General features: G+C 35.0%; 1 protein-coding gene and 1 non-coding gene across 12 annotated transcripts in view; both read right to left on the reverse strand.

Annotated features, from left to right (window-relative positions):
- Positions 1-14,537, reverse strand: part of AHI1 (Abelson helper integration site 1) — a 223,593-nt gene that overhangs the window by 99,920 nt on the left and 109,136 nt on the right. For all 11 annotated transcript variants that reach the window (XR_013555779.2, XR_013555777.2, XR_013555778.2 and 8 more), the window contains one exon: positions 412-467. Coding sequence is in view for 8 of the 11 variants with exons in the window: in XM_078447348.2 (XP_078303474.2) it covers positions 412-467 (56 nt within the window). In the remaining 3 variants the exon portion in view is untranslated. The remainder of the gene's footprint in view (positions 1-411; positions 468-14,537) is intronic.
- Positions 10,897-11,003, reverse strand: LOC132668172 (U6 spliceosomal RNA). Its single transcript, XR_009605518.1, has one exon. It is a non-coding gene; the product is annotated as a U6 spliceosomal RNA (small nuclear RNA).

The following is a 14,537-nucleotide window of genomic DNA, read 5'->3' on the forward strand; positions in this document are numbered from 1 at the left end:
AGAGAAACGCAACACGATGGCCTGCTTTTACTATTAAAAAATATTCACTCTAAATAATGATGCTAGTGCACGAAATAAAACTCATTTTAAAAAGTGTAAATAAATGTGTGAAGATTTATATTAACTTATTAAAAATCTAAAATATTTTTAAATTAAAAATCATTCTATTTATAATAGTAACATAAACAAGTATCTGCAAAAATGATACCATATCTTAGTTTCCCAAATATTGGCAAAAGTTAGTATGTTTTCCTCATTAAGTTAGAAAACATGAGGTTAATTTTCTTGAAGGGATGCAATTTTTGGCAAAAGGGAGGTCACAAGACTTTTCTACAATGGCATTTTGTGTCCTATAACCAGGACCATTCTGTAGCTTATCAGTGTTAACAATGCAGAAATAGACCGTCTTACCGTTGGTGCTGTATCTACATGATGGTTACAAGGCTTTCTTTCTATGTTGATAATTCCTGTGCAAAGAAAAGATGGTAGATATTTGATTATACCTACCCATTTTATTGTGAAAACATTTATCTCAGTAAGAGGTGACTCCTATAGCTCATAAGGAAAAAAGTCTCATTTGAATGGCAGGATCCTTTAAAGTTCTATCATGAATTCTTTGGTCAGAAACAGTTGGAGAGTTTAGCTAAGTAAGAGACCCAACTCAAAGTGAGCTGAGCCAATTTTCCCATTCAAGAGGTGTTTAGCAATAGTCTAAGATGTGTCCATATCCTGCTCTTGGCTCAAAAATTATACCATTATCTCCACTCTGCTGCAGTTCTTCCATTAAATTTTTATTTCTGACTTGAGGTCATCAAGTTTGCATAAAGAAATATCACAAAGGCTATAAAAGGAATCACTTCCTTATTTTCTCATAAAGAATAAATAAATCTACTTGAATTTCTCTTTGATCACTTGACTTCCTACTATGTCATATTCTATTTATTCAATCACCATGGAGTGTCTGAAAAAAAAAGTTCCCCCTGATTCTCTCCTTTAAAATGATAATATTGACTGCTAAACTTGAGAAAAATCCTTTTATCATGTGTGGATTTATCTTTTTGTTCCGAATGTCCTCTCCTGCATTTCTTTGTAATAAACAGCTTTTAAGGATATAACACATTGCATCTCATCTATAAAGATACTGGTTCAAAGTCTAGCTCAGGTTAAAAATGAACACAGGTGTGGGTCTCATTTACTTTATAATCTCTGTCCATCAGCAAACCAACAGGTGAGTTAGGACATTAGAATAGTTCTAGTTCCTTCAAATAATGATACAGGCTTTCACATGCAAGGCTGCTTAGAAGTAAGAACTACAAGTATTGTTAGGAGCAATTAGCACAATTTCTGATCGAAACAATAGCTCCTCCCATTTACAGTCATTTAACTCATTCTTCTTCAAGTATGATAAGGGATTATGTGAGAGCATCATAAAACAATCACTTTTTATCACTGTGAAATAATATTTAAAAATGAACAAAGTACCATGAAACATGATTAAAAATTTTTTTTGGTTTCATTTTAAAAATTCAGCTATAATTAGCCAATGAAGTATAAAGCAGTATACTACTTTATACAATCAACTAATATTTACTGAGTGGCTATTTGGTATCAGGGATAAAAGATGAATTATAAAGGCTAAATTATAATTTCTGACCTCAAGACTCGAGTAAAACAGAGCATTTAAAAAAATACTCTATCTAGTATATAGAAATACTAGAGTATTTTTTCATATACAGAGTATTTGAAATACAAATTTGAAATACAAATACTCTGTATTTGAAAAAATACTACAGAGCAAATTAAAAGTTTTGTCTTAAGAATAATAACAAAATCTTTAAAGTAATTTTTATGCAAAGACATTTTTTATTCATAGAGTAACACTGGTCTTGAATAAAAAATTTTTAAAAACCCCAAGTAAACATATTAGAAAATGTTCAGATAATGCTGACTCTTACTGGTAGATTTTAGTAATACTGAAGAATATAGAACAAATGGTGAAATCCCCACTTCCCCAGCGCCCACACTCCCCACAACCCTCTCTGGCTGCATCCACTGAGAACAGTCTGGCATGACACAGGCTTTTAATCAAGAGTTAGCAAAATCTTACATGTGTGGTCTCACTATTGTAACCTGACAGCTATAAAACTGACCCAGGCTGATTACTAATTTTAAAGTTCTTATCCAATAAGAAAGTAACTTCAAGATGTTGAAAATAAAAACTAAATCTACATCTTCAGCTTATACAATTACAAAGAAACAACAGCTACGTATTTTACAGTTTCAATTTCAGGATAAGTAGGTGGTGGAAACTAAAAATTTTTAAAGTGGGTTATCCAAAGATATAACCTTAGTTTTAAATTTAGATTGCCAATTGAAATAATACGATTTGGAAATACAATTAATACACGTTTGTTCAAGCTTTCAGTAATGAATATACACAAAATAAGCTTAAGAAAAAATGTTCCCAAACAGCTTACTATTTTAAGTACATTTTACCAAAAAAGTCTCCATTTGTATGTTATTTCACTTTCATTAAGGTATGATAATAAGTGAAAGCTCCTAATAAATAGATTGCTGTGCTGGTTATTTTTGTGTGTCAGCTTGGCTAGGCCACAGTCCTGCATATCTGGTCAAACATTCCAGATGTTTCTGTGAAGGTATGTTTCAGATAAGATGAACACTTAAATCAACAGGCTCTGAGTAAAGGAGATTGCTCTCCATAATGTGAGAGGGTTTCATCCAGTTGGTCGAAGGTCTTAAGAAAAAGAATGACTTCCCCTGAAAGAGAAAAAATTTTGCCAACAGACTGCTTTTGGACTTGAACTATAACTCTTCCCTGGGTCTCCAGGCTATCAACTGACCTTGGAGGTTTTGTACCAGCCGGCCTGCATAATCGTGTAAACCAATTCCTCAAAATAAATCGCTCTATGTACACATTCTACTGGTTGTTTCTCTGGAGGCTAACTAATGCACTTAACTTTTGGGGAAACAATTTAAAACAATGAAACTACACTTGTTTGTACTTATTCTAAATTAAATTTTTGTTCACTAAATATATTAATCATGCAGTAATACGGTTAAAAGGTCCAACTTATTATGGTTTTAAAAATCCAAATACCTCACAATGAACTTAGTATTACATCTGTTGAATAAATTAATCTACCAAATAAAAAACTCAGTATGTCAACAGATATTTACCACTAGATTATCCAGTCTGACAATCTCTGCTTCTTGATGTTTATTCACATTTAATGCAATTACTGATATGGCTGTGTTTAAGTCTGCCATCTTGCTATTTTGTTGCATCTAGTTATGTTCCTTTCTCTTTTCTCCATACTCTTGAAATAATCAAATACTTTGACTATTCCATTTTATATCCCCAATGGCTACACATCTTTATTTTTTTTTTTAGTGGCTAGAGATTGCAATATATATCTCTAATTTATTACAGTGTACCCTGAATTATGATTTTATACTTTACTAACAATATAAATATCTCAAAGCAGTATTACTCCATCTACCCTTCCACCCTTTATGCTATTGTTATATTTTACCTCCACATGTTATAAACCCCACAACATTTTGTCTGGATACTGTTTTAAACAGTCAGTAGTATTTAAGAATGAAAAATCAGCTTTTTATATTTACACATATACTGATCCTTTCCAGTGTTTTCATTCCTTCCTGCAGATCCAAGTTTTCATCTGAGATCATTTCCCTTTAGACTGATGAACTCTTTGTTGAATCTCTCATGGTGTAAATCTGTGGATGACTGTTTTTTTTTTTTTTTTTTTTTTCTGTAAAGACTTTAGCAGGCATTCATGTACGAAGGCTAATTTTGCTGGATATTGAAATCTAGGTTAATAGCCATTGTCTTTTAGCACTTTGCTGATTTTATACCATTGTTTCTTACGAGAACAAAGCCATCAATTCTTACTATTATTCTCTGAATGTCATGCATTTTTTCCTTTGGCTGCTTTTGTGATCTTTTCTTTAGGTTTCATTTTCTTCAGTTTATTTAAAATGTACCTAGGTGAGGTTTCATTTATATATATTCTTGGGGTTTGCTAAGCTTTTTATATCTTCTATGTTATTTTCTTTTATTAGAGGTGGAAAATTCTTGGCATATTAGTTCTTCACCCTATTTCTCTATTTTCCTTCTGGAATTCCATTTATACATGTTTAGATGATTTGATGTAGTCACACAGGTCTGATGCTCTGTATTTCCCTCCCCTACCCCGTGCTTCGATTTGGGTGATTTTTATTGTTATGTCCTTGAGTTCAAGGATCCTTTCTTTCAATGTATACTATCAGCAATTAGGCTCACTTAATCAACTTTTCATTTTATCTATTATACTCTTTAGATGTAGAATTTCCACTTATTTCTTTTTTTATGGTTTCCATTTCTCTGCTGAAATTATTCATCATACCCATGTTTCTTCAAAAATTATTTAACATATGTATAAAAGTTATTTCAAAGTTCTTGTCTACAAATTCCAATCCTTCTACTGATTGTTCTTTTTCTTGATTATGGGTCACCTATTCCTGCTTATTCACATGCTTCATATTTCTGACTGAAGGTTAGACCTATTAGATATTAATTGGTAGAGAATGAGACAGAAAGCATGCTTCCCCAGAAAGGGCTCACTCTTTCTTCTTCTTGAAAGCTATGGTGAAGGGTGGATCTTTGTATTCAAATCAGGAGTTAGCCTGGGTTGGATTTGGGCTGTTGCTTTAATCTCAGTACATCTACTTATTAAATATCTAAAAATAAGATCAGTTCCTCCCTCTAAATCTGAGTAATGGATTTTTGGATAAGAAATCCTTTATCTTAGTTGTCTGAACAGGTTATTCCACTATCAGCCAGATTTCGAGACTTTTACATTCAACTCTCTTCCTAAGGTAAAGAACCTGTTCCTTTATGTACAGGCTTGTGAAATTTTCCCTGTATCTGGAAAATCAGAAATTTCACTAGGGTATAACAAATTGTGTCTTGGCTATAATTAACCTTTCTTGGGACTTGATAAGCCCTTTAATGGGCAGAGTTTTATCAACTGCTCAGAGAAATTTTGTTACTTCTGTAAATTTAGCAGTTCACTTTATTTTACCTTCAAAATTTTTATCTTTATGATAACTAATGTACTTAATCTTCTAAGGAAGCATCTTTTCACTTTGTCTAATGCTTTTAAAACTTGAAATCATACAGTTTAGCTTAGTTTCTTTCTAGAGGCCTAAAGGATGAAAGCAAACAGGATGGCAAACCCTACAGAGTATATCAGAAGATCAAGTTTTTTTCCTGGTATCTCAATGCCAATGTGTCAGGAATGGGGGTAGGGGCAGGTGCGGGAGGGCTCTGTTCTCCTTGGTACTAAGCAAGGACATGTGCAGGGAAAGCCGGTCTCTTCCAAAGGTACAGGCAAAAAGTGTTTTTTTTAAAGAGTTCACTGAGGTCTCTCAGCCTGCAGAAGTTATAATAAATGCTCTGGGTAACTGGCTATATTTGTCAGTTTAATGTTTTTAGTGTATCAAGAGCTTGGCAGAGCCTATGCACCACAGTGAATCTAAAAGGGCCTACATGCAAAGGGACCTACACAGCTGGAGGAGTCTGGTTCCAGGCCCAGCCACTGGGACAGGACTGTAACTTGCAACTGATGAGACTTGAGAGGAGGAGCTCACCCCTGTGCCTCAGCAGGTGGGTGTTTTCGTGTTTTGCCATAGCTCAGACCTCTATCAGTATAGTTGGGACCACAAACCATGAGCATGCAAAGAAAACTATCAACTCTCATAAGGAGTTTCAGTAACCTGAACATGACCAAATAACTTTCTAGAACTGGTAGTGCCACTGATGACAAAGGAAGAATGAGAGGGTCTTTTAAATTAAAACGTAACGTCGGGCTCTGTGCTGACTGCTCAGAGCCTGGAGCCTGTTACGGATTCTGTGTCTCCCTCTCTCTCTGACCCTCCCCCATTCATGCTCTGTCTCTCTCGGTCTCAAAAATAAATAAACGTTAAAAAAAAAAATTTAAATTAAAACGTAACGAAACAAACAAAACTCAACTATTAAGAATTTTAAGATATTAATTAACAAGCAACAAAGATAACTCTATTTTAAAGGAAGGGAACAGTAGTGGCTTCTAGAAAGTAAATTGGAAGATGGGTAGCATTCCCAAAGTCACACAACCAATGAGCAGCAGTACCATGACTGAAACCTATGTGTATGAGTCACAAACCCTTCAGACCCATTGGCGTGTTTGACTCCTGTGGCAAGGCCCTGAGTTTATTCATCTTTGCATCTACAGTGCCTAGTCCAAATGCTTAAAACCCAGAAGACCCTCAACTCTTGAAATGAATAAATGGAAACTATGCCATATCCACTGAGTTCATGTGCTATAATACATATTTACCTGTGTGCATTAGTTATCAGAATGTTTGAGTTAATCTTCTAGGACTGCTTTCAAAAATATTAATTTACTACTTTCTTTGGTAATGTATCTAAACTTACTATAAAACTAAAGTGTGTTACTTTAAAATTTTCCTAATTTTCCAGATATTACACATTCTAGAGAAGATAATGGAAAACATTTTACGCTTTTTGGGAGATGGTTAGGTATTTTATTTTGTAGAAAACTAGAGCATGACATTTACCCCACTGTACTTGACTGACTCAAACAGCGGAATTATATATTTTATAGTTTCCCTAAAGTCCACACACCTTCAACTCAAGACCACGATCAAAGGAAAAAAAAAACAAGATAATGAAATTTCTTGCAAAAGCAAAAAAGGCAGGAATATGTGCCAAATTCTAAAGTCAGAATATATATACAGCAATATTATGTATCATCACCAAATGTTTATGGGCTACCCACTAAGCACAAGGCACTGTGCTACGGACAAGAGAACCCTGATTCTCCCTTTCATGACCCCTTTTTAGGAGCCATTCACTTCATGTAACAATATAACTATGCATCCTTTTTGAGTTTTGGAAATCATGAATCTCTATATAAGGCAGAAAGAATTATGCTTTGATTACTTTTGACTAGGAAAAAATGAAATAAAATGTATTACATTCCAGTAAAATAGTTTTAGAAGGTAGTGTTCTTTCAAGGCAAATTTAACGTAAAAGTTGTGCAGAGCTTGCAAACATTCATAAGAACTAGAAAAGAAGTAAAACTGTTTTTCAGATAATATAATTTTATAACTAGAAAATTCAAAAGAATCACTGCTAAAAGTAACATAATCAATAACAATACATCAGAAAGTTAGCACAATATATCAATATCCTTTACATATTCAAACTAGTTAGAAGATATATGACAAAGAATACCTCATTTATAAGAGCAAAATAAAAGATAAAATACCTGAATAAATACAAGAAATGTACAAAACAATATGAATGTTAAAATACTTCTAAAAGACATAAAAGTAGCCCTGAACAAACAGACACCCCTTATTCTGCAACAAGAACATGTAACATTATATAAAGGCCAATTCCCTCCAACATAATATATGAATTTAGTGTGATTTCAATAAAAAAAGTTTTTTGCCCCAGTACAAGTTGACTCTAAAATTCATACAGAAGTATATGCAAGAACACCTAGAAAAATCCTGGGGAATAAAAAGAGCAATGAGGGGAAATAAACACTACTAAAGATCAATATATATGATAAAAAGTCTCTGCAATTAAAACAATGTGGTAATGACACATGAATAGACCTGTAGACCAGTAGAATATATTAAAATGTTCAGAAAAGGATCCAATTACATATGGAAATTACATGTGAAGAGGAAGAGATACTTTTTAATACATGGTGTTGGGATGCAATGTACGTTTTGAAAAAGAACTGATCCATACCTCACACCATACACCAGGAAAAGAAATTCTTAATGGGTCATATTTAAATGCTAAAAATGAAGCTATACCAATATCAGAAGAAAATACATAGTGAATTTCTTTACAAACCCAGTGAGAAAAGCTTTCTTCAAATTTTGTGCTACAAAATCAAAAGCCAAATATAAAACTTGGAGAAAATATTTGCAACCTACATTACTGACAGATTACAAGTTTCCCTATTATGGAAAGCAAAAATATACAAATATATAATACGGGTGATTTAAAATTTAAATTGGAAGTCACAGTATGAATCCATTGAGCTTTTAAGACTTGATTTCCTAGATAGGTCCAGTGAAAAAAAGTCTTAGAAGCAATGATATCCCAACAGCAATGAGTGTACTCAGCCCCAAATTTTAGTTTCTAAATTCCATTATCCACAAACTAGTACCAGGACTCCTTGGAGAATTGGCTGATTCCAGCTTTGGGGTAGGGCAAATACAGGATGAACCTAGGACACTGCAAGCAGCACGTACTCTGAGCTACCTGGTTCGTATCAAAGGACACAGGAGTGGACATGAAGGGGCTCCTCTTTCCCAAATTAGGGAACAGTTTCAGCAACACAAAGAAAATGACAGTGAAGAAGTATAACAAAGTGAATGAAAAAAATTCACAATACTCAAAAGAGACAGGCAAGAAGAAAAGGAAATGCGCCTCTGGACTGAACACCAGCCAATAAATGTAGAAGCAATAATAATGTTAGAAACCAACCACTGTTAATAGTTATTTCAAATAAGGATCATCAGTGGCTGCTGAAACCGCTGAGTAAGGCTGTTGGGGAACAGGGTATTCACATGGTCTCAAAGTATCAGCCCACAGAATACCCACTCAGCAATTACAAAGGGAAAAGTTTACCTTTACAACAGAGAGATCTAGTGTTCACCAAGTTAATCAAGGATTAAATTTAGCAACACAAGTCATGGAACACCCTGACATTCCATGTCTTCTGACGTGATGCAGAAAAATACACATTATAGTGTTCTTGCCAAAACAGTTTAACCTGAATCTAATCACAGTGAAATAGATAAAAACAAAACACTGGATATTCTACCGGACAACTGGCTCAGTCAGACTCTTCAAAAAAGTCCATGTCATGAAAAACAACAACAACAACAAAGGAGTAGATTAACAGAGATTAAATGAGACTAAAATGACATAGCAACCAATATAAGTGTGACTCTGGATTGGATGCTGGACAAATAAGCATGCAAACAAAAAACTGCTTAAGATACTTTAGATATAATTAAGAAAATGTGAATATGAACTGTTTATTTGATATTATAGAATCATTGTTAATTTTCCTTGTGATAATGGTACCATGATTATATAGAGAATATCCTTATTCTTTTTTTTTTTTTTTTTTTTTAATTTTTTAACGCTTATTTATTTTTGAGACAGAGAGAGACAGAGCATGAACAGGGGAGGGGCAGAGAGAGAGGGAGACAGAGAATCTGAAACAGGCTTCAGGCTCTGAGCTGTCAGCACACAGCCTGACGCGGGGCTCGAACTCACGGACCGTGAGATCATGACCTGAGCCGAAGTCGGACGCTTAACCGACCAAGCCACCCAGGCGCCCCGAGAATATCCTTATTCTTAACAGATATTTGAATGAAGGTTTTGAAGGGAAGATGCAAATGGTGCAAATTTGGTTTTATTTTATCTTGTTTCCAACTTTTTTGTGGTATTAAACAGCTTCAAAATACACTTGGGGAAAGGACTATAGACCCTTATTAGACATGTAATGATCATACAGCAGGCAAGCAAATAGTCAATGGTTTTGAATATTGCTAAATCTTCCACGTAAGCAGAGTAAACAGGGCTAAGGTTCTCACTGAAAAAATTTCTCAGCATTATTTAAAAACAGTCAATGAAAACACTTCTCCCAACTCTGAATTTAATGGAGTGTCTTCCTAAAAATAAGAAAAAGCTCCAAAATGAATGCACAAATGAATAAAAAGCTACTACAATATGTATTTATAGTTTACATATTGGTAGCTTCACTCAATAAATCTGTTTATTGAGAAATAATTTTCATGGCAAATCCCTGTCCCAAATCAGAGGTATCAGTTATCTATAATTCTCTATTATTAGTTTTTGCTCCTTTACAATTAGAAAAAAAACATTTCAAAGGACAATTTAAATAATAATATTTATCCATAATAATCCTGACTCTGGAACTACTCTGTATGTTTCGGAAGACCAGCTCTGGCAGTGATTAGCTATGTGACCTTGGGCAAATTATTTCTCCACTCTGTGTCTCCATTTCCTCATTCAGTACAGGGAAAACAATATGTATCTCATAGGTTGATGGGAGAATTAGTTAACTATAGGAAAAAATACTTCAAATTGCATCTGGCATACTATGTATGTTTGAAATATATATATATATATATATACACACACATACATACACACACACACACACACACACACACACACACAGTATCAGAATGTTTATTTTGATGTTTAAAATAGCGTATATTTGTATATTTTTTCAATAGCCCTCAAATACATGTAGAACTAAAGTAAGCATTATAATTAAATATTTGTATGAAGGGTCAGATAGTCTAATAATGAGTTCTGCTTTAGAAAACTTAATGGCTTGCTTCATACAACCTGAGGTAAAAAATAATTAAATTTATCATACCATAAAAATATTTTTATTAAAAACTATGCCCATACATACATATACATGTGTGTGGGTTCAGATGGCATACATACCCATGTACATATATATAAACCCTGCCCCCTCCTCTCTATCCCATTACTTAACTTGGACTGTTTCTCCTCATTTGGATAACTGGAATAGATTCCTAACCAACCCCCCTGACTTGGGCTTTCCAATGACATCCCACACTGCCAGAGTGGCTATTCTAAGGAAAAACTGTTATCCTCTTCTTCTATAGCATAGTCTTTTTTTTTTTTTATTTTTTTTATTTTTTTTATTTTTTAATATATGAAATTTACTGTCAAATTGGTTTCCATACAACACCCAGTGCTCATCCCAAAAAAATATGGAACGCTTCACGAATTTGCGTGTCATCCTTGCGCAGGGGCCATGCTAATCTTCTCTGTATCGTTCCAATTTTAGTATATGTGCTGCCGAAGCGAGCACTATAGCATAGTCTTTAGGGTAAAAATCACGCTTCTCGAGTGTTTAACTCAACTGCTTAACTAAAAATGGCACACAAAGCTATTCAGGACGTAGCTACTGCCTGGCTCACTAACCATCCCCCGTCATTCACCCTTGCCATTCCCCCAGCTGCTCTTTAAGCAGAATGTACCTAAGCTTTCTCCATTTCTGACACCTCCTTCTAAGCTGAATTATTTCCTAGACATCCTTTAAAGCTCAGGTCAAACACTGTGTTCTCTAGGAAATGGTCTGTGATATTCTTCTTCAGACCGCACTCTGATTCATATACCTCCCTCCAGCTCTTCCCTCCCTTAGCATGCCTGTATAATCCTCTATCATAACATAAACTCGCTATGTTTATGAAAACTTGCTTAGTTCCATGTGTCACACAGTTCATATTTAATAAACGCCTGTTGAATGACTGAAAACACATATACAGAAAATGAGAGTTAAAAACATCTTGCAGCAAAACAGGCTGCAGATTCTCCTTTGGTACAGTCATCCCATATTTTTCTAAATATTCATCTAAAATAAATTTTTAATAAATGCAAATCCTAAAATGACTTTTCCTCATCTAGCCTAGTAAAATGTTAACATTTATTTTTTATATTGGACTTTTTCAGGATGGCATGGGAAGCCCTTTATTTACTGGATACATATTTCAGATTACAGAAAGGGAACATTCTTTGAACAATTTACTTTTCATACATTAGAGGAAAAAAACCGTCCCACACTCAGAAACGTCAAAGGCTGAGGGCCCCGAGTCTACAAAGTTTGGACATCTACACAGACCACAGAGGTAAAGCACAGTGAATACACAAAACCACAAATCAGTAGGCTTTTTCCTGTGTTAGTTATGGAAATAGGTAGTGACCTACTCATCAAGGGTATGATCAAGGGTATGTAAACACGAATGAGTAGGTAAAACACTGGAAAGGAGGGTAAGGGGTCCCTAACATTTGAGACTGGTAAAGCTTCTGGAAAAGTACAAAGCAAGCAGGGAAAAGAGAGTAACTCTACAGTGTGGACGGCATCAACCAGACAATACGGCTCTTGGTTACAGCCCTGCCATCATAGTCTTTCTGTGCTTCAGTTTAAGCCTTACACCTGTTGGGAAGATCCTTCAGTCTTTAATAATCTGTGCTATTTATTCCCAACTACGAATAAAAAATTAAATTCACTGATCCACTGAGAATATAATGTTAGCATATCTCTAACGTGTAAACTGATGCCCAAATAATTTAACTGTCCTAACCAACACTTAAAATTCTACAGTAGTTATTTACTACCAAAAACTGCATACAATTTTTAGTATCTGACAAACATCCTCAGTAAACTCTTAACAGGAGGTTAAGGTCTGTTCAAATCATACCCTTTGTGACATGCATATTTCTACATATTCAATCTGAGAATAGTAAGGATATATTTCTAATATAATTATGTCACATATTTATTATATAGACAAAGCCAAAATACTACAATTCTGTGTGTGTAAAATCCTTTAAATATAATTTAGTATCTGTAAGTCTTTACGACTAATAATATTTTAGCAGTCATACTACAGAATCTTGAAAACCACAAGTACAGCAACAAAAAGGATAAAATGTAAACTATCATAATTCAGGCATTTTTTTCTTTCAAATTTATTATTGCAGTGAAGAATTAAAAAAAAAAAAAAAACATACAGCACCAAAAGAAGCTTCATGCAATTGCCTGCTTTCCTCATTTTTTTCCTTTTCTGTCTTCTGGTTAGTGAACATCCAAGCTATCTATTTCGGAATCATCCTAATGGCTCTTGGTCTCTTGGTCTCTTTTCATTTAATAGCCTCTTTCAGCTTATCTCATTAACTCCTGTGGACATCAAGACTACACATAGGCCACTGACTCCTTAATTTTTACTTATGCTCCAAGCCCATATTTCAAAAATTTTTTCAGATTTTATTTTTATGAAATCTCCACACCCAATGTGGGACTCGAACCCACAACCCTGAGTTCAAGAGTCACTCGCTCCACCGACTGAGCCAGCCAGGTGCCCCTCCAAGCCCACATTTCAAAGTATGCAGTCTAGTTCCTAGGACAGGGCCTGACTCATAGAAGGATATTTAATAAATGCGGTCCAAATGAATAAGCAAGCTACTAATACCTTGCTCTGAATGTCTTCCAGGCATCACAAACTCAATAATATATCAGAAACATAATTCATTACCTTTTTCCCCAGTATTTCTAGAGATCTCCCTATTTTTGTTAATGGATTGCCATCTACTTATTCACCAAAATTACAAGTCATAGTTACCCTCAAATTCTCTATTCCTTACCACTCACATTCCAAATCTCGAACATTTAATGATTTAAACATCTCTATTTTCTTAAAAAAAAAATTTTTTTTTAATGTTTATTCTTGAGAGAGACACACACACAGAGTGTGAGCGGGAGAGAGTCAGAGAGAGAGAGAGGGAGACGCAAATCATCTGAAGCAGGCTCCAGGCTTCGACCTATCAGCACAGTGCCCGATGTGGCGTTCGAACTCATGAATAGTGAGATCAGACCTGAGCTGAAGTTGGACACTTAACTCACTGAGCCACCCAGGCACCCCTAAACATCTTTATCTTCTTACTTCAGTCCCATTTTCCCACCTCGATTATTAAAAATCACCTTTTAACTGACTTTCCTAGCTGGAATGCACTAACACCTTTTATGATTATTAGTTTTCTCATCTGATAACAATTAAATAGTGCCTTCTCTTAAGGATTTGTAACTACATCATATATACACTCCAGTACATTCTGTTCATTTTTCTTATTTAGAGAGTATCAAACTGTAAGATTCCACGTACCTCTCCCATTTAAAAATATATCTCGGGTGCCTGTGTGGCTCAGTTGGTTAAGCGTCCTACTTCAGCTCAGGTCACGATCTCATGGTTTGCTTTGTGAGTTGGAGCCCTGCATCAGGTTCTCTGCTGTCAGAATGGAGCCCGCTTCAGATACTCTGTCCCGCGTCCCTCTCTCTCCCTCACCTGTGCTCACTCCCTCTCTCAAAAATAAATAAATATTAAAAGAAACTAAAAAAAGATGTCTCTTGTGAATACTGCCAGCACCAGGGAACAGGCAGTGTTCTGCACTCCATTTACAAGATTCTGTGCAATATGGCCCCCTGCTACCTCTCTGGCCTCACCGTCTTCTACTTTTCCCCTCGTTCCCTTTACTCTAGCCATACTGGTCTCTTTGTTCTTCAAAAGAACCACACCACACACATCTCTGACTTGAGACCTTGGTTAGGGATGCTATTCTCCCAGACGACATGGCTTTCTTTCTTCAAAATGTTGCCCAACTGTCAGCTTCCTTGTGACATTTTTTTTCTCGACCACCCTATTTAAAACAGCAATATAACCTCACTTCCCAGTTCACTTTAGCCCCCTTCCCTCCTTTGCTTGTTATTTATTCTGTATTTATTTGCTTACTGTCTCCTTCTCTCACTGGAAGGTAAGCTGAACAAGGATATGGATTTTTACCTGTTTTG

The sequence above is a fragment of the Panthera onca genome, chromosome B2 (genome assembly GCF_046562875.1).
Source record: "Panthera onca isolate mPanOnc1 chromosome B2, mPanOnc1 haplotype 2, whole genome shotgun sequence".
NCBI lineage: Eukaryota > Metazoa > Chordata > Mammalia > Carnivora > Felidae > Panthera > Panthera onca.